We start from the raw sequence: 22,413 nt of genomic DNA, 5'->3' as shown, positions 1-22,413 counted from the left end.
TTCCCCAGGCAAATATGGGAAAAAAGCCAGACAATCCTCCACCTCCACCTCCACCACCTCCTCCTCCATTTCATCCCTTTTAGAACTCCGACGACGACCTCTGTCTTCGTGGAGACGTCGTCGTTTGTTCCCCACCGGTCGACTTCTTTTTTTTTTTTTCTTTTAAAAAAATTATTTTCCTTTTACTTTTCATTAGGAGTAGAAGAATATTCTAATAGTAGTAGCCGTTTTACATGAAAACAACATACAAGAAGCGGAACCTTTTGTTGCGGAGTCAACTCTCCGCTCTCTCCCAAGCCAAGCCAAGCCAAAGTGCCAATTCTCTCTCTCCGCCTTCTTTGACTGAGTCAACCCAACTCAACTCATTTGTAACTCAGTCCACCTCACAAACGCCTCATTTATTCTCTTCCTTTTTTGCACTATTCAAAAATTAATCCCACCACCAAAGATCATCGAACCTTTTTGAACTTAACTCATCCCTAATTTCGCTCAGATTATCCTGATCTGATTGATGTTCGGATATTTCATTTTCTCCGGAGAATAAACCCTAGAACTTGGAGTTCGGCCATGCTGTGTAGGGTTTTTATCTAGTCTAGTGGCTTTTTGTGTAGTGCATACCGAGAGTTCAAAGAGCTAGATTTTTTCAAGATGATGATATCAAGGGGGTTGTTTGGGTGGTCTCCACCCCATATACAGCCTCTGACGCCGGTCTCGGAGGTTTCCGAGCCGCCTGAGTCGCCGTCCCCGTACTTGGAGAATAGTGGCGATGCTGGGCCGGTCGAGGTCGAGGAAGAGATCGACGCCGAGGCTGAAGAGATCGAGCCTCCGCCCGCTGCTGTGCCGTTCTCACGGCTGTTTGCTTGTGCTGACCGGCTCGATTGGGTTCTTATGTTCTTCGGATCACTTGCGGCAGCTGCCCATGGCACTGCTCTGGTGGTTTACTTGCATTACTTCGCCAAGATTATTCAGTTACTACGGCATGGCTCGGAGCCAGCTGATGCGTTGTTTCATAAGTTCACTGAGGTCAGTTTCTACTGCTGGAATGTGGGTTTTCTGCTAGCATTTCTAGTGATATTACTGTTCTATTGTCCGGGGAATGGCGATTTTATGGTATTTGCTAGCTGTTTAGGCCGCTTGTTAGGGACTCGTGGCTGTCAATATTCTGGGGAGTTAAGTGTACTTGGTTCTACTTGCTTTTAAATGCATGCTTATCAGAGTACGGATATAATGGTTTTTTTGAAAGTTGATTAGTTTTTTTGGCAATTTTTGTGGAAACGGCTATTGGTTCTTTTGAAGTCAAGGTCTAGGAGGCTACCCATGAACCATAACAAATGTTGGATGCATTGTATCCGAGCAGGCTGGAGAACTATTCAGTCAAAGGTTTACTGCCTGGAACTTGAGAAGATTACAGATACATGTGCAATATTAATGTCTTCTGAGCTGAAAGATTGAGTGGTTCAAGTATCTAAGTAGTTAGCAGCATAACTTGATTTTATTAAGAATGCAACAATGTGGCTGGAAACCTTAAGATCGCTCATATGAATTAAGTATATTTTGAGTGACTATTCTTGGAGAAATTTCTGCAGTTGGTTGATTTGGTGGCCAACATGAGCTTAGAATTTGAGTATCAGGGACATAATGATCAGTTTTGCAATTTTGTTGATGTATCTGTTAGCATCTCCCTCTTAGAAACCATCTTCTTGTTGGTGTATTTTGCTCTTTGTCGACCCAAAAAAGAACCAAATGAGTTACTGAAATTGGGAATCTCAATTTGATGAAATATTACCAAAGAGTTAATCTGCTCTTTCAAAACTTTGCAATAATGTATTTGTGAGAAGGTTTCATTTCATCTGTAGGCCCTTTTGTCCTATAATTGCTTTTCTTCCCCTTTTGAAAGAAATGAAGCCAGAATTTCTTTCCCTACTTTTGAACTTTTTCTTCAGGTTACCCAACAGTTTTGCGTCAACTGACCCATCATGTAGGGATGACAGACTGCGGGAGGGAAGTTTTTTCACTCAGTCTTCTAAGGGGTTTAAACCTAGATACCAGATCAAGGATCACTGAGTTTTTTTTTTTTTGGGACACTTAATACCGGGTTGCCTTATGTTTACTTAAAAGTGATGAGGACATCAATATGCTTTAGATTTTGTAATAAAACCATGGGACCTTAAGAGGCTGTCTGAATCAGTTCTATGATTTGTCTGACATTGTCCCAACAAATTGGCACTATTCAACTATCTGGCAACAATTTTAGACTCCACTAGATACTGTATAGCGTGCATGCCTTCATAAATATGTCTGTTTATACCTTTGAAGTGATGCATTTTTTGTGTTTATCAAAACTTTGTGAAGAAGCCATTGATCTTCTTTGCTCATATTTGAGATTATAATTCTAGCTTTCATGCCAATCTTTTGGTCCTACCTTGACTTACTTGATATTTTACACCAGTATTGCATACTGTCACCTTGTTACTGCCTGGTTTCTCACAAAAAAGCTGTATAGTTTCATGGTATCTTAGTTTGATGGCTCTGTCTTCATTCTCCATTCGGCATATGCATATCTTTCTTTAGGTTGAGATTATGATGTTTTCATTGAATTAATTTCTGGTAGCTAGTTTTACTGCTTTTGGAATATTATCATCATCAAAGAATCTCGTTCACAATATCTCTCTCTAATTTCTCTTCTTTTTGGTTTTATTGAATTAAGACTGTAGATATAAATTACGTATTTACAAATTCATATATAGTGCATGGTGACGCTCTTATAATGGCTCTACATCTGTAATTAACTGGTGTCCACACAGCTGTAATTGTTGAGTCTATTCTTGGTCTATTATTTTGTTCTTCAGATTCTCTGTTGTCTAGTTAGGGATCAGGTTATGAGGGAAGAGCGGAAGAGGAATACGTGTTACAATGAAATTGTAAAGCAGACAAGGAAAGAGTATTGTAGGGTGGCATTGTGAGGATAGAACTGATTACGTAGAGATTTTGTAAGAAAACCCAAGATCAGTTTCACCCTCCTATGGCAGGCTGACAGGGTCCTTTGAGTTTAGCTTTTGGCTGAAAACCATCATGAGGAAGTGCATATTTCTGCTTGTTAAGCTCTCCCTAGTTTGCATCTATTCCTATAAGTTTATCCACTTCTTTGTAGTTATAATAGTGAAGTAAGTTTTGAAGTCCATCATCAAATTAGTTATTCAATAGCTTCTTATTATTAACCTTGAATTGGTGCTAGGCATCGTGTATTTATTGATTTGTATTCTCCCAATGATTTCATTGAGAGTTCTCTGAGAAAATAGATTGAAGTTCAGATTTTGAAGAATTTCCAAAGTGCATGGTCTCTGAATTTTGGTATTGTTGCGCAAGCTTATCCTGTACAGCCTATTGTTGAATAGTGCATCTCTATGGTATGCTTTTCTGCTGCAGTATTATTCTGAAAAACGTTGCTTGTCATACTCTGTTAATTTTTCTTTGCATAAGCCTTTTAAAGTCATTATATTTCTTTAGTGTCACAATCAAATTATTGGCATCAGGCGTTGACATACATATGTATATACAAAGTCCATGGTCTTTCCCTATTAACTGCATTTTTTTGACTTTGCAGCTTGCTTTAACAATTGTTTATATTGCTGTGGGAGTTTTTGTTGCTGGTTGGATTGGTAAGCCTACTGTTTGTGTTATACTAATATCAAAAATTATTTCTCCCAGCCACTAAGTAATGAAAAGTTGTTTCCTATGATAGAGGTATCATGTTGGATTCTTACTGGAGAAAGGCAAACTGCTGTAATTAGGTCCAAATATGTGCAAGTATTACTCAACCAAGATATGAGTTTTTTTGATACCTATGGCAACAATGGGGATATTGTGAGCCAAGTATTGAGTGATGTGCTGCTTATTCAGTCTGCTCTAAGTGAAAAGGTATGTTTGACATTATGTTTTCATTTTTCCAAATAGCAGTTAAATGCTTTCCTTTATGAATTTCTGCATGAGCATTGAGTTAAATGCATGAATTTCTCCAAATAGCAGTTAAATGCTTTCCCCTGGGCTATGATATGACAGGTTGGAAACTATATTCATAACATGGCTACCTTCTTCAGTGGTCTCGCGATTGGGTTTGCCAACTGTTGGCAGATTGCTCTCATTACATTGGGTACTGGCCCCTTCATTGTCGCAGCAGGAGGTATATCAAATATTTTTCTTCATAGACTTGCAGAGAACATCCAAGATGCATATGCCGAAGCAGCAAGTATTGCTGAACAAGTATGCCTTTTTTTACTGTTAATCTCTAGTTTTCAGTGATCTGTAATTGGAATACTAGTATCTGTTGGCATATATAGAGTTGATTTGGTTTTGGGGAGAATACAATAAGTAAATGTGGTCCATTGTGGAATGAAAAAGATCAAGTCTTAGAAGCCATAGATAGTTCCCTATGGTTTTATTTTGGAAAATTTCCCCTCATTCTGAAAATGAAAATTGAAAGGAAGCAGTAAGGATAAAGTAAGTAATGATGAAAATAGGCAAAAAGGACCATGAGCAGAAAAAGGTACTTAACGTGATGCTTGACATGGTTTCTATTTGCATAATTAGGAGATTTTGCTTAGCTGTTTCTGATTCGGTAGATTGAATCTTGTCAAGATTGACCATTTTGTACATTCTTTAATTTTCATGACAGCATTTTTATTATTCTGGACTCTTCTATGTGAAGCAATGACTTATATGTTCAGATTTCACTTCTACTTTTTCTTCTTTTTTTCAAATGATAAATTTCCCCCTTTCCACATGGTGGCCAGTAGTTTCTGCAAATTAAGATGTTTTGCATCTATTTGGAAACTAGAATGTTTTGCCCATTCGTCCATCCCTCGTGAATGTGTATCAATACACTCTTATCTGATTTTTCCACACACACAGAGAGAGATTCATCATGGAAACTTAGCTACCTCCTTTTCTGCGTAAGCTTCTTCACTGTCCAATAACATGTTTGTTGGTATACAGGAGTTTGACACTTATAATACGTTGAAGGGTGTCTGAGTACTCTGGATTTTTCACTTAAGTCTGGACCTCATTTTTGCTAGCATGAGGTTGAAGTGTTCTCACGTGCCAGAGGAAGCAGAACATTATACTTCAATAACTTGTATTCTTCTATTTTTTCTGTGAATTAAGTATGATAGGTTTATTCTTACTTAATTAGCAAATACACAGCCTGCACATATTCTAATCATTCTTTTCTAAAATTATCCAACTTAGGATTTGACTAAATCCTGTGGTTCAAGATAAATGACTCATCCAAGTCCTGAGAGGGGCAGTCACTGAGTTAATTCATTTAGTTTAGGATCCTTTTGCATGTTTTGTCACCTGTTGGAGCCACCTGAATCTTTTCTTGTATGTATATTACATGGAATATCTACTTCACGACATGGGAACCGTAATTGTTTTCTTAAAATAATGTCAATGCGGAATACTTACGTGTGGTGGATGTAAGCTTCTTGTTAAAGAAGAGTGCATTATGGCTTTATGTAGTTGTGCATATTTTCATGGTTTGCATAGTGTTTATTTGCTCAGAAGATAGTGGTACCATTTTGCTATCCAGTGGTATTTTCCTTTTTAGTTGTCAATCATCTATTCTTGATTGTTAAATGTAATAATTTATTTTTTGATTGGGATATGCTACAGGCGGTCTCTTATATTCGAACTTTGTATGCGTTCACAAACGAAACATTGGCTAAATACTCTTATGCGACTTCATTGCAAGCAACACTAAGATATGGTATATTGATAAGTCTTGTGCAAGGACTTGGACTAGGTTTCACATATGGGCTTGCAATTTGTTCTTGTGCCTTGCAACTATGGGTGGGAAGGTTCCTAGTTTCTCGTGGAAAAGCTCATGGTGGTCAAATAATTACAGCTCTTTTTGCGGTCATTTTGAGTGGCCTGTAAGCTTATCTATTTCTGTGTTAGTTTTTCACTTGGTTTTCCCCTTTCACTCTTTTTTGTTTTGACACAATTGTTTTTGGTAGTGGCTTGAATCAGGCTGCAACGAACTTCTACTCTTTTGAGCAAGGGAGAATTGCTGCTTATAGGCTTTATGAGATGATAAGCCGGTCATCCTCCACTGCCAATCATGATGGAACCACACTTGCTTCTGTACAAGGAAACATTGAGTTTCGGAACGTATATTTTAGTTATCTTTCCCGTCCTGAAATTCCAATCTTAAGTGGTTTTTACCTTACAGTACCTGCTAAAAAGGCCGTGGCACTTGTTGGTAGGAATGGTTCCGGAAAAAGCAGTATCATACCTCTTATGGAACGGTTTTATGATCCTACATTAGGTATTGTAACATCTTCCGGTCTAATACTTAGTATTATTATTATTATTATTATTTTTGGGCTTAGAGTCTTAATTGATCATATGTCATTTTCCTCCCGCTTGATTCTTTTTTGCAGGAGAAGTTCTTTTGGATGGTGAAAACATAAAAAATCTGAAGCTGGAGTGGCTGAGAAGCCAAATTGGTTTAGTCACACAGGAACCTGCTTTGTTAAGCTTGAGTATCAACGAGAACATTGCTTATGGGCGGGATGCTTCTCCAGATCAGATTGAAGAAGCTGCTAAAATAGCACATGCACATACATTTATCAGCTCATTGGAACGAGGCTATGAGACTCAGGTAAAGTCTTGTGTCAAGAATTTGAAAAAATGATGCTATCCATTTGTGGATAATGTCTTCACCACTAAATTGTCCCATTTGATCTTTTCATTGTTTTGGCAAATTCATCGCTCATTGCAGGTAGGCAGGGCTGGTCTGGCATTGACAGAAGAACAAAAAATAAAGCTTTCTATTGCTCGGGCAGTGCTTTCAAATCCTTCTATTCTTCTTCTTGATGAAGTCACTGGTGGACTTGATTTTGAGGCTGAAAAATCTGTTCAGGAGGCTCTTGATCTCCTCATGTTGGGTAGATCAACAATAATAATCGCTAGACGGCTTAGCTTGATCAAGAATGCTGATTATATTGCTGTGATGGAAGAAGGCCAATTAGTTGAAATGGGTACACATGATGAGTTAATAAACCTGGATGGGCTATATGCTGAGCTTCTTAGATGTGAAGAAGCTGCAAAGCTCCCACGGAGGTATGGTTGTAAAGTGAACTAATCCTTTTTTGACACCTTCTATTTGTTTAAAGCAATGGAATACAATCTCTCTGGCTTATTCTTATTGCTGCTGAGGTCCATAAATTGGGTCCAGAGTGTTATTTAGAAAATAATCTGCAATACTTCAATTATTTTAAGTTAGTGACTTCACTATGCTGGACCAGGATGCCAATGAGGAATTATAAGGAGACTGGTACTTTCCAAATTGAAAAGGATTCTTCGGCAGGTCATGGCTTTCAAGAACCATCATCTCCTAAAATGATGAAATCACCTTCTCTTCAGAGGGCTGGTCTCCATGCATTCCGCACTGCAGATGTTACGTTGAGTTCACAAGAGTCTCCCCGGGTTTGTAGTCCCCCTCCAGAGCAAGTGGCTGAAAATGGTGTACCAGTGGATGTGATGGATAAAGAACCATCAATAAAAAGGCAAGATAGTTTTGAAATGAGACTTCCAGAGCTGCCCAAGATTGAAGTTCAGTCAGCACATCGACAAACATTGAACTCCTCGGATCCTGAATCCCCTGTCTCCCCATTATTGACATCTGATCCAAAAAACGAACGCTCTCACTCACAGACTTTTAGTCGTCCTCACAGCGAATTTGGTGATATTCCTATTAAAAGAAAAGAATCAAGGGATTCACGACATCGAGAAGCGCCTTCATTTTGGAGGCTTGTGGAGCTTAGCCTGGCAGAGTGGCTTTATGCTGTTTTAGGGAGCACGGGTGCTGCCATTTTTGGCTCATTCAATCCTCTTCTCGCTTATGTTATTGCTCTAATAGTAACAGCATACTATCGGGATGAAAAACACCACTTGCGTCAAGAAGTGGACAAATGGTGCATAGTCATTGCCTGCATGGGCTTTGTGACTGTCGTTGCCAATTTTTTGCAGCACTTCTACTTTGGCATAATGGGGGAGAAGATGACCGAACGTGTCCGGAGAATGATGTTTTCAGGTATATTATAAGTACACTAACTTGGTGTGCATTTCATATTTCTCCTTTGTTGTATGTTTATTGTTTGCATCTGTAATGACATTGCGCTTGATCTTAAATATTCTTTTCTTTGTCAGCGATGCTTCGCAATGAAGTTGGATGGTTTGATGAAGAGGAGAACAGTGCTGATAATTTATCAATGCGGTTGGCAAATGACGCTACATTTGTAAGAGCTGCTTTTAGCAATAGACTGTCCATATTCATACAGGACAGTGCAGCCGTTATTGTGGCTGTTCTCATTGGGTTGCTATTGCAGTGGCGGTTGGCACTTGTGGCTTTAGCTACTCTACCCGTCCTCATGGTTTCTGCAGTCGCTCAGGTTTTACATCTAATTAAAACTCATTAATTAGTCCTCCATTTGCCATTTCTGGAAATAGTGTCCTTTGAAGTATATATGATGTTGAGGGTCCTTAACAGAATGTTGTACCAAACGATGTTTTGTTTATTCAGGCTGTGAAAGATTAATCCATGCATAATACCTTGTAATGCAAATTTGATCATATTATGTTCATTCAGTTTCCACTAATTGCATGTAAGCTGCTGTATATAGTGTCTAAAAGTTTCCTTACAATAGGCTGACTTTGGTTGTACATGAATGTCCTCTCTGTATGTTTGTGGGCTTATTTTTGCTGCTGAGTGTGAATTGGGATGGTGAAACTCTTTATGCTCTATGAGGTCCAGTCTAGAAACTGCAGGCAGATTTTCTTCTCACAAACATGAATAATGTCCTGTTTTGTGTTTTCATCTTTAATGGTACATATTTCAATTAACATTTCTTTACCCTTTGGTGTACTTACATGTTCATTTCCTGTGATTGTTTGACCCTTAGCTGGAATGTTGCTGTTAATTTTATGATCTAACAGGTTTTCTTGACCACATAACAGAGAATTAGATTGATACCTGTCTCAAAATGTGCAGAAATTGTGGCTTGCTGGATTTTCAAAGGGTATTCAGGAGATGCATAGAAAGGCATCATTGGTTCTCGAGGATGCGGTTAGAAATATTTACACTGTTGTAGCATTCTGTGCTGGTAACAAGGTGATGGAGCTCTATCGGTTGCAACTGCGAAAGATTTTTACAAAAAGCTTCTTCCAGGGAATGGCAATTGGATGTGCATTTGGCTTTTCACAGTTTCTTCTTTTTGCTTGCAATGCTGTCCTCCTATGGTACACTGCCCTTTCTATCAAGAATCACTACATGACTCTGGGCACAGCACTGAAGGAGTACATGGTTTTCTCCTTTGCAACTTTTGCTCTTGTTGAGCCTTTTGGCTTGGCTCCCTATATTTTGAAAAGAAGGAAATCCCTTGCCTCAGTATTTGAAATCATTGATCGAGTTCCTAAGATTGATCCTGATGATAACTCAGCAATGAAACCTCCCAATGTTTATGGAAGCATTGAGCTGAAAAATGTCGATTTTTCTTACCCATCTCGACCAGAAGTGTTAGTTCTGAGCAATTTCAGTCTCAAAGTCAATGGAGGACAAACTGTGGCAGTGGTGGGGGTTTCAGGGTCTGGTAAGAGCACTATTATATCCTTGATACAAAGGTTCTATGATCCGGTTGCTGGACAGGTACTGTTGGATGGCAGAGATTTGAAATCATATAATTTGAGATGGTTGAGGAACCACTTGGGTCTTGTCCAACAGGAGCCTATTATCTTCTCAACTACAATAAGAGAGAACATAATATATGCAAGGCACAACGCGAGTGAAGCTGAGATGAAAGAGGCAGCAAGAATAGCCAATGCACATCATTTCATTAGTAGCTTGCCTCATGGTTATGACACCCATGTTGGAATGAGAGGTGTAGATCTGACCCCAGGGCAAAAACAAAGAATTGCAATTGCTCGGGTCGTATTAAAGAATGCTCCAATATTGTTATTGGATGAAGCAAGCTCAGCCATTGAATCTGAGTCTAGCCGAGTGGTGCAGGAGGCTCTTGATACTCTGATCATGGGAAATAAAACAACTATCTTGATTGCTCACCGAGCTGCCATGATGAGGCATGTTGACAACATTGTTGTACTGAATGGAGGGAGAATAGTTGAGGAAGGTACGCATGATTCGTTAATGGCTAAAAATGGTTTGTACGTGCGCTTGATGCAGCCTCACTTTGGGAAGGGCGTGCGCCAGCATAGACTTGTTTAGATGGTGTCCATACAGGTTAATCAAAACATGTGTACTTTGCTGCATTGCCCTCATTGGGTCAGCTCAATTTTGAAATTTCTGGGCCTATTGGTTGGTGGCTTTCTGGACTAAGACAATCAAATGGTACCTATGATTTCTGTCAAACGGTGCCATGTTGACATGATTATGGTGATTGGTGATGCATTTTAGGGATGTATGGTTGGGGAGGACAGTTTGTAGCTTTTGGCAAGTCTGTGAAGGTAGGCTTCGAGGATTAGATTACATATTCTTTGGGAGGCAGTAGTCACTTGGAATTGTGCTAGTCTCCACGACAAATTTCATTTGTTACTTGCAACAGAGTGGAATGAGGTAGTTGTAGTCTTTGTTCAGGCAGTTAAATCATTTTTTTTACCTTGTGTGTTTGTGTGGTGAGTTTCTTTTCTTTCGCTTCCAGCTCCTCTCCCCCATAATTGACAACTTCTGCTGTAAAATTTTCTTCCTGTAGCTTAATTATAGAAGGTAAAATATATAGATGTCAGATGTAACCTTCTTCTGTACATAAAGAGAATAGAAAATTTCAGTTGATCCGTTTAGCTTGCGTTATTACTCATTTCCTTGATCGATCAGCCAAGTGCTCTCTGCTCTACTGTTGCTATCTTGTATGTAACGGCATTGTTCTTAGGTGACAAATTACTCTTACATAATCCAATGGATCAAGGGCCTCTACAATTACCAGTACGGTACAATATATAAATTAGCATAATGAAAATTTATACAGCAACAATAAATGGAGACGCACAACCAAAATTTATGTCCAAAAGTCAGGTGCGCTCACATTTGTTTTGCTGGTATATATACTTGTGAAGTACAATTGTCACTGCCATTGTAGAGACCCCTAATCCTGATCCGATGCTCTGATGAGTTCCTGATGATATGCTGATTGCAATTGTTGCCAAAAGTTATATTTAGCACAAGCACCTTGCGGTGAACTTGCCCTGTTCGTGATAAGAACTGGTTACCGGAGATTCAACTTGCTTAGCTATCCTGTTACCAATATTCACTGGGCTACATATCCCTGGCTAATCTGGAATTTTATTCTTGGGATGGGATTGCAACCCAATTCTGTTTATGTTTGAATTAGGTGAGCTATGTAGGGGTTCACTTTATTTTGTCTTGCTCCAGTAAACAAACACGAAGTTAGGCAACAGAAACGATTCACAACCGTTATATGGCATCGGAATACGTAGGTTTTTTGAAGGCCAAGTGAAAGCTTTCTCCATATAACCTGAAGTTCAAACAGCATACACTATTATTTTTCCAAGAAAAGCAAAAGTAGTGAGATGCCATCAAAAGCCAATCCTCGTTGAATGCTTTAGTTGTACAAGCAGTCTTCCTAGATATCCAACAATTTAAAGGAGTCTGCCACCACTTTCAGCTGGTTCCTCACTCTTCTCCACCGTCTTTCGTTTGCTCCGACGATCAAGGTATAGTATCTTCCTGTCAAAAGGCGTCTTTTATTAGCTTATAAATCAAAGATTATGTTAATTGCAATGCCCAGAAAGAGAAATCTCCGCCTAATGTTTTTCCTAGGTTTGGGTTTGACTGTGTCCGACAGTGTACTTTGCAAATCTACACAACTCAGTTTTCACTAGAGTGATCATCATTCTGACTAGTAAGTACTTTCATAGGTGCCAAACGTCAGATTCATACCATTTCCAATGGCTATGGTCGCAAATGCAGCACGAGCAAAATTACTGGATGTCAATACATATTCGAAGGTGTAATAATTTCTTCCCTCAACGTTTTTCTGCGACCATAACAAATTAGACATGAGATCATTTGATTGAATCTTTCCATACAAATATAAAAGCGAAAAGGAAGAGGCACTACCTCCTGCATGTCCATTACGGTGGCTACCTGAGTCGGTGCCGAGTAAACGTGATTAACCAAATGTGAGACTACCTTTTAAGGGGAAAACAAAGAAAACCAATCATCACTGTGAGAAATCATTGGAATCTTTTCTTTTGGTTTCTTATTTTTAAAATTGTCTTCTTTTTTTCCCCCTTAAAAGTAGGGGAAGGACGAAGAGAGAAGGTTGTTTAGGCTCGTCCTAAACGAGAAACAGACACCCTTTATTATTGGAATGAACAAAAAATGCTGCGAATATGAAGTTAATATTACCTCGTCCAATGGACCCAAGTCATGGACGTCTGATTTATCAGTTGGTATGAAACTCAACCTGACATTTTGCAACTGCAGATACCGGTCCTTAAATGCAGAATCATGGCCTCTGAAATCGAAATCCTAAGTAAGAAATGATAGAAATGTTTCTGTTAATTTTGGAGGGATTGCAGCCAAAAACTTGAGCTGATGTTGGTTTTTAATGATTCTTTATATGCAGTATCATACCCTCCAATCTGATGGATAGAAGTAAGAATATCCATCTGCTTTGTCCACAAAGGCTTCATAGTTCTTTGGGATTCCTGCAGACAGAGCATATATCCACTTTGAGCAGTAACAACCCAGAGCCTATGAAGCATATGCAGAACCAGCCACCCAAAAAAAATAAAATAATATAAGATATAAACCACGGAACCTTGAGCCAGAAGGGCAGCAGCAGAGGATAAATTTAGAGATAGCACTCCTACCCCTAATAGAAGTGACCTTCTCAAACAATTCCCTGGAAAAATAACATAAAATCCTAGTAATCAAGCAATTTTTTTAACCAATTGCTAACCATAAGGAAAAAAAAAATCACATCCAAGAACTACAACTTTCAGAGAGGGGGAAGGAGGGAAGGGAAGAAGGGCGTAATCAATCAGCACATAAAAGCATAAACAAGTCAAATGACAGTCTGATTCTTCTCTCTAGGTGGTTAACATTAATTGCTTTTGAACCCAGACGAGGTTTCTTGCACGTAGTTTTGTTATTTGACGAGGTTTTGAGTATTAGTAAACATCCTTTGTTCAGTCAACTAAGGTTGAAGGTACATTTATGCACAAGAGAAGTCAGAAGATTTGGAATTCAAGAAAATGTTTCACTTTCTTCTTCAGGAATGGTGTCCCTTGAGCAGGTGATGAAGCTTAGCGTACAAAACGGAGTTGGCCTTGGACTGATGATCCCCTTTGATGGAGGTACATGAAACTGTGAAATCTTCACATCAGAGATTTACTCAGAAAAGTACATAACAGAGGAATCTTGTGAAGTAGATAATATAAAACTGACCCCTTTAGTTAAGGCGGTCGTTGTAGTTGAGGCCAAGCTCAGTGACATTGAAGAAACCGCCATCCCTGTCCAGCCTTCAGCTTCTTACTTAAACAAATGCAGAGGATAGTGCAGATTGTGACTGGTTCAGAATCAGAGCAGGGTTGCATGAATGGTGCCACCTCTTTTCATTCCCTTTTTTTTTTTCTTTTCTAATTTTCTTCCTTCAATGTATCTTTCTCATTTTTTCCCCTTTTAAAAATGGATAAAATTTTAAAAGGGGAAAAAATGGATAAGGTGTAAAATAACTACTCCTTAAAAATAGTGCTTAGGCGTCCTCAGAATTCAATTGGGCTAGCCACTCGCCAGAAAGAAACCCAAATTGTTCTGGGCTTGGGCCTGTTTAAGAAACATAGTACTCCATCATAATAACAAGAAGACAATATGCCCCAAAAGAACATATTTCCAATCAGTAGATGGAAGAATAAGGCAGGATCTAATGTGGGGCTGGAAGAACAAGACGATTGAACCTTGCCTCTTATCAAATTGTTATATTATGCGATTTTTCAAAAAAAAAAAAAAAAAATTTCAGACAGGTGATTCGGTAGTGGTTCTGTCCCCATCAGTCCCCTGTAGGTTCAGTTGAGTCTCATCGTAGTTAAATTAGGATAGAATAGAAATAAGGACGATGATTGACAAAAAAAAAAAAAAAATCTAATCTAAGAAGCTGTGGAAGCAGAAGCAGAATATAGTAGGGGTGGCAATTTTCGACACGACCTGAAAACACGACACGAACCTAACACGAAATTAATGGGTTTGGGTTGAGGTTTCGGGAATTCGGGTCAGAATCGGGTTGGACCCGATGAACCCGAAAAGAAAACAGGTCGATTTCGGGTCAACCCGTGGTGACCTGATATGACCCGTTTACGAATTAAAAATAATTTAATAAACATAAAAATAATTTTATCTAACTAAACTAAGTTATTCTTTTTTTCAAAGGCATTAATTACTTAATCCTAAATGAATTTATTTAATTTGTGTGAAGTTGAAATTATTATATTTGGACAAATAATATATTATATTATTTTTTACTTTTATATTGTTTTAATTTATTTTATATTTTGTTTGGGATAAAACACTTTTACGGTGTTTTATTTATTTTAGATTTGGTTTGGAATTATTTATTTAAATTTTTATTACTTGATTATGTAATTAGTTTTGTGAGAAATTGATTTTATTAGAAATTACAGTGATAAATTAATAAATTAAAATTAAGTTTCGGGTCATTTCGGGTCGACCCGCCAACCCGCCAACCTGAAATTTTCGGGTTCGGGTCAGCATACCTGACCCGTCACGGGTTGGCGGGTCGGGTTCGGGTCAACAGATTTTTTGACGGGTCGACCCGAACCCGACCCGCCAACCTGATTTGGACCCGAATTGCCACCCCTAGAATATAGCAGTAGCACGTGCATTGGTGCAGGAGGGGGCAAATGCAAGAACAAGAGAAAGAACTCTAAACATTCAGGGTACCCGAGACCTAGGAAAATACCTTGGCTTTCCACTTAGTGTTAAGAAAGCAACAACCAAAACCTTCCACTTCCTTTTGGAAAAAATTCAATCCAAACTCCAAGGCTGGAAAGCAAACCTGTTGTCCTTTGCTGGGAGAAAGACAATTATCCAACAATGCATATCTTCCATCCCTACCTATTTCTTCCAAGCAGCACATATCCCAAAAAAAATCTGTGATGCCATCGATAGAGAACAGAAAAATTTCCTCTGGGGCTCCACAGAGGGGAAGAAAAAACTCCACTTGATTAAGTGGGAAACTGTTACCCTCCCCAAAAAGGAGGGTGGTTTGGGATTGAGACAATCAGCCCTTTTGAACAAAGCTAATTTGGCCAAACTCAACTGGCAGATGATGAAAAACACACATCGTCCTTGGGTTCAAATTCTTTCAGATCTCTACTTACATAGAAACCAACCTTTGAAAGAATCCCCTCTTAGCTTCTGCAAATCTAGAGGTTCCATAAACCTCAGGAATATCATACACGGTAACAACATCTTCAACCAAGGGTTGGGTTGGAACATAGGAGATGGTAAAACAATTAAAGTGTGGTCTGGAAAATGGTTCTCAGCAAGCACCCTCAGATCCTTAATTGAAGGACCACTCCTACCAGAGGAAGATCAACTACTCCTATCAGATCTTTTTGACAGCAATGGTAATTGGAATTTCAATAATATTTCCTTCCATCTACCCCCTTCCATTACCGACCTGCTAAAAGCTATTCCTAGACCTCACCATTCTAAACAAGCAGACAACCTTATATGGAGGAATTCTCCTGATGGTGAGTTCAGTCTAAAATCTGCATATGAGATCACTAGTTTGCTATATATTCAGGCCAAACCCAATGTCCAAACACCCCATCCTCCAAGCCAGTCTTTCACTTGGATTTGGACTACTCACACATCCCATCGAACCAAATTATTCCTCTGGTTAGCTTCTCAAGACAAACTAGCAACAAGATACCTCCTTCATAAGAGAAACATCCTCCCTGATAATATCTGCCCTTTCTGCCCAGGACTGATAGAGGATACTAATCATGTCTTGCGCAAATGTGTCCACGCCCAAGCTGTTTGGATGGAGCTCAATCCCAATTACTATCTATCCACTCTACACATTCCTTTTCACATCTGGATTAGGGAAGGTTGTAAACTTTCCACACCCTCCCCTTTCTACAATATTCCTTGGGGCACACTCTTTGCCTTTACTTGCTCCACCATTTGGAAATCCAGGAATAAAAAGATTTTCGAGCCCAACAGAACACAACCTCCTCCAACCAAAACCAGCATCAAGTTGGCCACTGAGTTCTACTCCCTTGGCCCAAATTCTGGCCACCCCCCTCGCAGAAAATCCCATATTCTTATCAGATGGATTCCTCCAATCCTCCATTGGTTCAAGCTCAATTCAGACGGCTCAGCCTTAGGAAACCCAGGTCCAGCGGGAGCTGGAGGTGTTATCAGAGACGCCTCCGGATGTTGGATTAAAGGATACTGCAGAAACTTAGGTTCTACAAACAGCATGCTGGCGGAATGTTGGGGTATCTGAGATGGACTAGAAATAGCCCTTTCCTTAAAAATTTCTCAACTTGAAGTTGAAGTTGACTGCGAAGCTATTATTACTTTGTTAACAGCTGTTGCCAATCCTAATCACCTTTTGAACTCTATCATTTCGGATTGCAGATCCCTCCTTTCGCAGCTGCGGCATGTTAAAATATCCCACATATACCGGGAGGCAAATAGATGCGCGGACGCACTCGCAAGAATGGGAGGCAGATTACAATCCAACTTTGTAACTTTTGCTAATTGTCCTCAAGAACTCGCTTTTGTCTATGATGAGGACTTGAAAGGGATCTGTTTTCCCCGCACTATCTCTTTTGCTTTGTAATAGATAGGGCTAAACTCTGTTGATTATTAATATTTAATCCCTATTTTCACCAAAAAAAAGAGAAAGATTGAAGAGGGGCCAAATGCCATTGGGCTATTAACCTCTCCCAGCGAACGTGCTCGACCCCTGTTGCGTGTCGTGCGCTTGCTCGCTCCTCCCATCAAAAAGCTTCTTCAGTTTGTACTACTAGATTAGATTTCTACAATTGTACTCGTCTTTAAATTAAGTGTGCGTGAGTTTATTCTGTCTATGGAAAAAACTCGTCTTTAAATCTTGTGATCAATGAGCTTTTCGGAGATGAAAATTATTGTATAATTTATCTATTCTAAGCTACGGAGAAAGAAGGGCTAAAGAGATTTTGTATTAGGAGTTAGCAGGTACACAGATCTTATTAGACAAAGGGAGTGTTTTAGCACAACCCTTAAATTTTTTTTTGTTGCAAGTGGGTTTTGAACTCCCACCTACAGCGCAAAAAAAAAAAAAAAAAAAAAAAACTTTTGCTCGTTTGATTTTTTTTTTTTGGTTTAATTATTATCTTTCTTGGGGTTGGGGGCTGTCACAAGTCATAATTCTTCTCTTTTGTAGTTGTTGGCTCCGCGTTGTGCTCGTTTTCAATAATCAATGCAGCATGTAGCGCAAGAAGAGAGTTATCAGTTGGAATACAAAGTTTCTTTTATTAGAAACTACTTTAATTTGAGGTCCAAAATAATGTCCCAGCCACGTGATTTTGCGGGCTTACAGCCTTGTATTCTCGCCTTTCAGGTATTCAAGAACGTTTTGGATAGACCTGAAATACCTTTACTTGTTCCGCTCTGAATTTCCAAGACAACATATGCTTGAGCACAACAAGAAGTGTGATTTTTGGAGATCAAAATCTGAACTCCTAACCTAATCAGGTTGAAGCAATTTATGATATGACATGGAGACCTTCATTTTTTGAAGGGAAATGCTTTAGCTCGATAAAAGAATTTGTATGGATTTTATGTACTTACAAGTTTTGTTAAGTACCCCATGTGTTCTCTTTAACACAGGGATCAATCCAAGAAATACTGGCAAAATACCAAAGACAGGTGGGTGGGCTAAGCGCTGGATGAGTTTAATTAATAATGCACATGCACATGGTTGGAGTACAACCTTTGAGCTTTAGGTTCTATCGGAAATTGGAAAGAGCCAAATGCGTAGCAAAAAGGCCAGTTCAATGATTCCACATTCTACTTTAACCTTCAAGTTCACGCCTCTCACTTGAAACTCCTGCTCAGGCAAGCAAGAACCAAAAAAGGCAGTTGGTCAACGATTGATGTGGATGCAAGGGACAAAGACAGTTAATAACCTATTGGAGCTGGACAGTTGTTTGACTGACTGGGCTTAGTTAGTTAGTTATACTCCTAGTTCTGTTGTTTAACTTTTTTCGCTTTCTTTTGGCAGCAGTATTAGTGGTAATCAAGAGTCACAGTTTCCCAACTTGTTCTTGGAGACTTTAATGCTGTCAGTAGTCCTGAGTGATGCTTTCACTCAAGCTGTAAGTGAGGAGAGACCAACATCTTGGGAAAAGTAGCAAGAGCATGTCACTATCATCATTATTCATTACTATCTCCCCCAAAACTCCATAATACTACTGTTCTCTAGTCTTCTTCAGTCTCCCTTCTATCTCTGTCTTTTTTGGATTTCTCGTCAGGTTTTTGGATAACCAGGTAAGCTCCATCTCATTTAGCTTGTGTCTTTCCTTGAAAACTTTGTCCCATTTTTAGTTTAAGCTGTCTATTTCGTAGCGTGATAGTACTAGTGTTCTGTAGAGGGTAATCCAATTTGATCTGTCTTTTATCTTCATTCTGCTTCATGCATTAGCAAATTCAGCTGCGCGTCAAGAAAATGAGCCATTTGAATCATCTGCTTTTCCTCTGCTTCATATGGGCTTTCAGTTTTAGTTCAGTAGCTTCTCTTTTCAGTCCTAAAGACAGAATCTTGATCAGCTTTGGGGCAACCAAGGAAATACAACTTGATGATGGCAGATTGTTTGAACCTGATTTTGGAAATTCTGTTGTCAGTTTGTCTTCTAATTCAGACTCCGTGGTTTCAAACACTGCCTCAGACGTACCCGCTGTATACAATTCCGCCCGAATATTCACTAGGACTTCAAACTATACCATTAGGACTAGGCAAATTGGACGGCACTGGCTAAGGTTACACCTTTTTCCTGTTAAAGATGATAGATACGACTTGAAATCTGCAGTTTTCTCAGTTGTGGCGAATGGGATTGCATTGCTACATGGATTTTCCTTTTCAAAGTTGGAGGGTAGCTCCCCTATGGTTAAAGAATATGTAGTTGAAATTGGTGGATCAAGTTCAGAACATTTGGTATTGACATTGTCTCCCTGGAGTGGCTCTGTTGCATTCCTTAATGGCCTAGAGGTGGTCTCTGTGCCAGATGGCCAATTTGATTTCCGTGCGCTTCCAGTTCCCAAGGGATCGGAATTTGTGATACCAACACATGTTGCTCTTGAGACGGTGCATAGGATTAACATGGGAGGTCCACTTTTGACACCAAAAAATGATACACTGGGGAGAACTTGGAAATCAGATATACCATTTCTCTTGAATGCTGCTAGTGCACGTAGTGTTTCCAAGGATCCCAGATTGATCGAGTATCCTGCTGGAGCCTCGGTTGAAATTGCTCCTAATTGGGTTTATGCCACGGCCCAAGAAATGGCAGATGCCAATGTAATTGATCAGAAGTTCAATATTACATGGATATTTAGAGTTGAACAAGGATTCAATTATTTCATAAGGATGCATTTCTGCGATATTGTAAGTATTGCGCTTGATACATTGGTCTTTAATGTCTATCTCAACAATCAATCTGCCATAGACTCCTTGGATATCTCTAGCAAGACAATGGCATTGTCAGCTGCTTACTTCATAGACTTTGTTCTCAATGTTTCTATGGGATTAAATCAAATTATTGTTCAAGTTGGCCCTACAAGTCAGGGGACTTCCCCTGCCAATGCAATTCTGAATGGCTTGGAGATAATGAAATTGAGCGGTCCTACTGATAGCCTGGATGAAAATGTTGCTGCGAGTCCAACTGGTTCAAAGATGCCAAAGCCTAACAGGCATGTGATGTTAATTGCCTTCGCTTGCGTAGGAGGATTGGTAGTTTTGCTACTGATCTTAGCTGCTACTTTTATCTGTTCCCGACGGCAAAAGAAGCCGAAGCAATATTCACTGGCATGGTTATCTTTTCAAATGGGGAACTCAGATACTAAAATTTCGGCAGGTAGTTTTGCTTCATCCACACCTTCACTTGGCTTGGGGCGTGTTCTGGCTTTCTCTGAGATTCGTGAATCTACAAAGGACTTTGATGAGAGCTTGGTCGTTGGTCTGGGTGGGTTTGGCAAAGTCTACAAAGGAGTGCTGGACAATGGGGTCGTGGTTGCTGTCAAGAGGGGAAATCCAAAATCTCAACAAGGACTAATTGAGTTTAGGACAGAAATCGAGATGCTTTCTAAACTTCGCCACAGACACCTGGTATCTCTTATAGGTTACTGTGAAGAACTGAATGAAATGATCCTTGTCTATGAGTTCATGGCTGGAGGACCCCTTAGGAAGCACTTGTATGGATCAGATCTTCCTCCCCTTTCATGGAAACGAAGACTGGAAATATGCATTGGAGCTGCAAAAGGACTGCATTATCTTCACACAGGAGCAGCAGACATTGTCATCCATCGAGATGTCAAAACAACCAACATATTGTTGGACGACAATTTCACTGCAAAAGTGGCAGATTTTGGTTTATCAAAACTTGGACCTACACTTGATCAAACTCATGTAAGTACTGCTGTGAAGGGAAGCTTTGGATACCTTGATCCTGAGTACTACCGAAGGCAGCAGTTGACAGAGAAGTCTGATGTTTATTCTTTTGGAGTAGTACTCCTGGAGGTTTTGTGTGCTCGGCCAGCTATAAATCCTGCACTTCCCAGAGAGCAAGTAAATATTGCAGAATGGGCAATGCACTGGCAGAAGAAGGGGCAATTGCAGAAGATAATAGATCCCCTTCTCATTGGCTCTATTAGCGCAGATTCACTTAGAAAATTTGGTGAAACAACAGAGAAGTGTTTAGCTGAGTATGGAAATGAAAGGCCAACAATGGGAGATGTTCTGTGGAACTTGGAGTATGCTCTTCAGCTTCAAGAGGCTTCTGCTCAATCAGTGCCAGATGATAATAGTGCAAACCACATCCCAGAGGTACCAGGATGGATACCTCGTGTCGAGTCTGTTGACAGTGATGACATTGACATTGTCAGCAACCAAGAATCTGATGCCACCACTTCTACTGGAGTGTTCTCCCAGCTGATAAATCCAAAGGGTAGATAAGGAGAGATCTGAACTACTTCAGCTGCATAACTAAATATGTTCATTTCTCTACATTTGCTGTTTCAAATGTAAGATTTAGCTTGCATAGGTTAAGGAAGTAGCTATCGATCTTTATCATTATAGTATACGCACATACATTCATCTCTTTGTGGATCAAATGATAGTAACTTTTGATTGATAGCTGAGAACTTCGTATTAGATTCTGAATTGAACCCCATTTGCTCTCCAGGGTGACTTTAGATGACTTCTCTTCATAAAGTTTGTCGCAAGTGTTGTAGAGCTCTTACAGGGTTCACCAAACATATTCTTCTGCATATTCATAAAGTCAACTTCCTTATCAAATAAAAGTACTTAAAAAATATGTACAGAAATTTTAGCTTCCCGAATTAAAACCTGATGGCAAACTGGCGAACCATATAGTGAGCTCCTGCCAACCACATCCAAAAGCTATTGAGATCCCTAGGTTACACCATAATGTAAGTCGCCTGATTCCTGCTATCTAGTGTACAAAAGATGAAGGAAGAGAGAGAATTCAGATCAAGAAAATTAGTTGGACGTGTGAGTATTAATGACATTGCAAAGAAAAAGGTACTAGCACCTGTGAATGTTACTATTAAGAGTTCAAAAGAATTGGTTAGATGATGGCTGTGCAAGCTCTGATTAGCTTTTGCAGTGTAATAATTTTGAATGTCCAAACTGCAGAATTATGAGGTTCATGTATTGCCCGTTGTACTTCTCAGAGCTCAAGTCTAAAAGAAGCGTCCTAGGCCATGACTTGCTCATAGTAATGCATCGCCATGATGGCCAAAGCAACTAGATTCTTTACACCATAAAAGGAGCCTAATAGTGATAACTAAGTATATAACTGATATCTATCAATACAGGTTCTTTATCAGTGGCATTCAGAACCTTAAAGAGGATTCCAGATCTTACGAGGAATAGCAGGAATGGAAGAGAAATTCGCTTTAGAAGAGATTCCAAGTGAATTTTGCACTACTTTTTAGTTATCCAGGAGAGTCCGTAAGCAAATTATGATTTCCCAATTGACAGGGTGAAACCACTGGTTTTAGAAAAAAGTACCAAGTTTGGACTTAAACTATAATGGTAGGCTCTGGGTAAGATGGTATTCCTC

General features: G+C 39.4%; 3 protein-coding genes across 3 annotated transcripts; 2 read left to right on the top strand and 1 right to left on the bottom strand.

Moving 5' to 3' along the window:
• The first annotated feature begins 298 nt into the window (after positions 1–298).
• Positions 299–10,871, top strand: LOC113782926 (ABC transporter B family member 20). The gene is made up of 11 exons (XM_027328902.1): positions 299–1,023; positions 3,605–3,659; positions 3,743–3,918; positions 4,060–4,260; positions 5,671–5,930; positions 6,015–6,325; positions 6,441–6,661; positions 6,782–7,122; positions 7,308–8,095; positions 8,212–8,453; positions 9,053–10,871. Exons 1-11 carry the CDS (start codon positions 649–651, stop codon positions 10,280–10,282), a joined length of 4,200 nt encoding a protein of 1,399 aa, XP_027184703.1. The 5' UTR covers positions 299–648; the 3' UTR covers positions 10,283–10,871.
• A 587-nt stretch (positions 10,872–11,458) lies between these two features.
• Positions 11,459–13,702, bottom strand: LOC113783256 (photosynthetic NDH subunit of lumenal location 1, chloroplastic). Its single transcript, XM_027329340.1, has 8 exons — positions 13,487–13,702; positions 13,303–13,405; positions 12,858–12,941; positions 12,671–12,744; positions 12,443–12,565; positions 12,152–12,223; positions 11,972–12,068; positions 11,459–11,758 (listed from the first exon to the last, which is right to left on the bottom strand). Exons 1-8 carry the CDS (start codon positions 13,547–13,549, stop codon positions 11,655–11,657), a joined length of 720 nt encoding a protein of 239 aa, XP_027185141.1. The 5' UTR covers positions 13,550–13,702; the 3' UTR covers positions 11,459–11,654.
• Positions 13,703–18,586: 4,884 nt separating this feature from the next.
• On the top strand, positions 18,587–21,502 carry LOC113783479 (receptor-like protein kinase THESEUS 1). Its single transcript, XM_027329629.1, has one exon. The coding sequence runs from the start codon at positions 18,780–18,782 to the stop codon at positions 21,279–21,281; it is 2,502 nt and encodes an 833-aa protein (XP_027185430.1). The 5' UTR covers positions 18,587–18,779; the 3' UTR covers positions 21,282–21,502.
• Positions 21,503–22,413: the final 911 nt, after the last annotated feature.

Source organism: Coffea eugenioides, chromosome 9 (genome assembly GCF_003713205.1).
Source record: "Coffea eugenioides isolate CCC68of chromosome 9, Ceug_1.0, whole genome shotgun sequence".
NCBI classification, from domain to species: domain Eukaryota; kingdom Viridiplantae; phylum Streptophyta; class Magnoliopsida; order Gentianales; family Rubiaceae; genus Coffea; species Coffea eugenioides.
This window is presented reverse-complemented; position numbering and strand designations above follow the sequence as displayed.

What these genes read in the sequence shown, in the direction of transcription:
- LOC113782926 (XM_027328902.1), top strand. Translation starts at nt 649, where the DNA reads ATGATGATATCAAGGGGGTTGTTTGGGTGGTCTCCACCCCATATACAG. An exon ending in CAGCAAGTATTGCTGAACAA is followed by an intron (nt 4,261 to 5,670) that starts GTATGCCTTTTT and finishes GATATGCTACAG; the next exon opens with GCGGTCTCTTATATTCGAAC. An exon ending in CCGGAGAATGATGTTTTCAG is followed by an intron (nt 8,096 to 8,211) that starts GTATATTATAAG and finishes TTTCTTTGTCAG; the next exon opens with CGATGCTTCGCAATGAAGTT.
- LOC113783256 (XM_027329340.1), bottom strand. Translation starts at nt 13,549, where the DNA reads ATGGCGGTTTCTTCAATGTCACTGAGCTTGGCCTCAACTACAACGACC. An exon ending in CACCATTCCTGAAGAAGAAA is followed by an intron (nt 12,942 to 13,302) that starts GTGAAACATTTT and finishes TTATTTTTCCAG; the next exon opens with GGAATTGTTTGAGAAGGTCA. An exon ending in TGCTGCCCTTCTGGCTCAAG is followed by an intron (nt 12,745 to 12,857) that starts GTTCCGTGGTTT and finishes CTCTGTCTGCAG; the next exon opens with GAATCCCAAAGAACTATGAA.
- LOC113783479 (XM_027329629.1), top strand. Translation starts at nt 18,780, where the DNA reads ATGAGCCATTTGAATCATCTGCTTTTCCTCTGCTTCATATGGGCTTTC.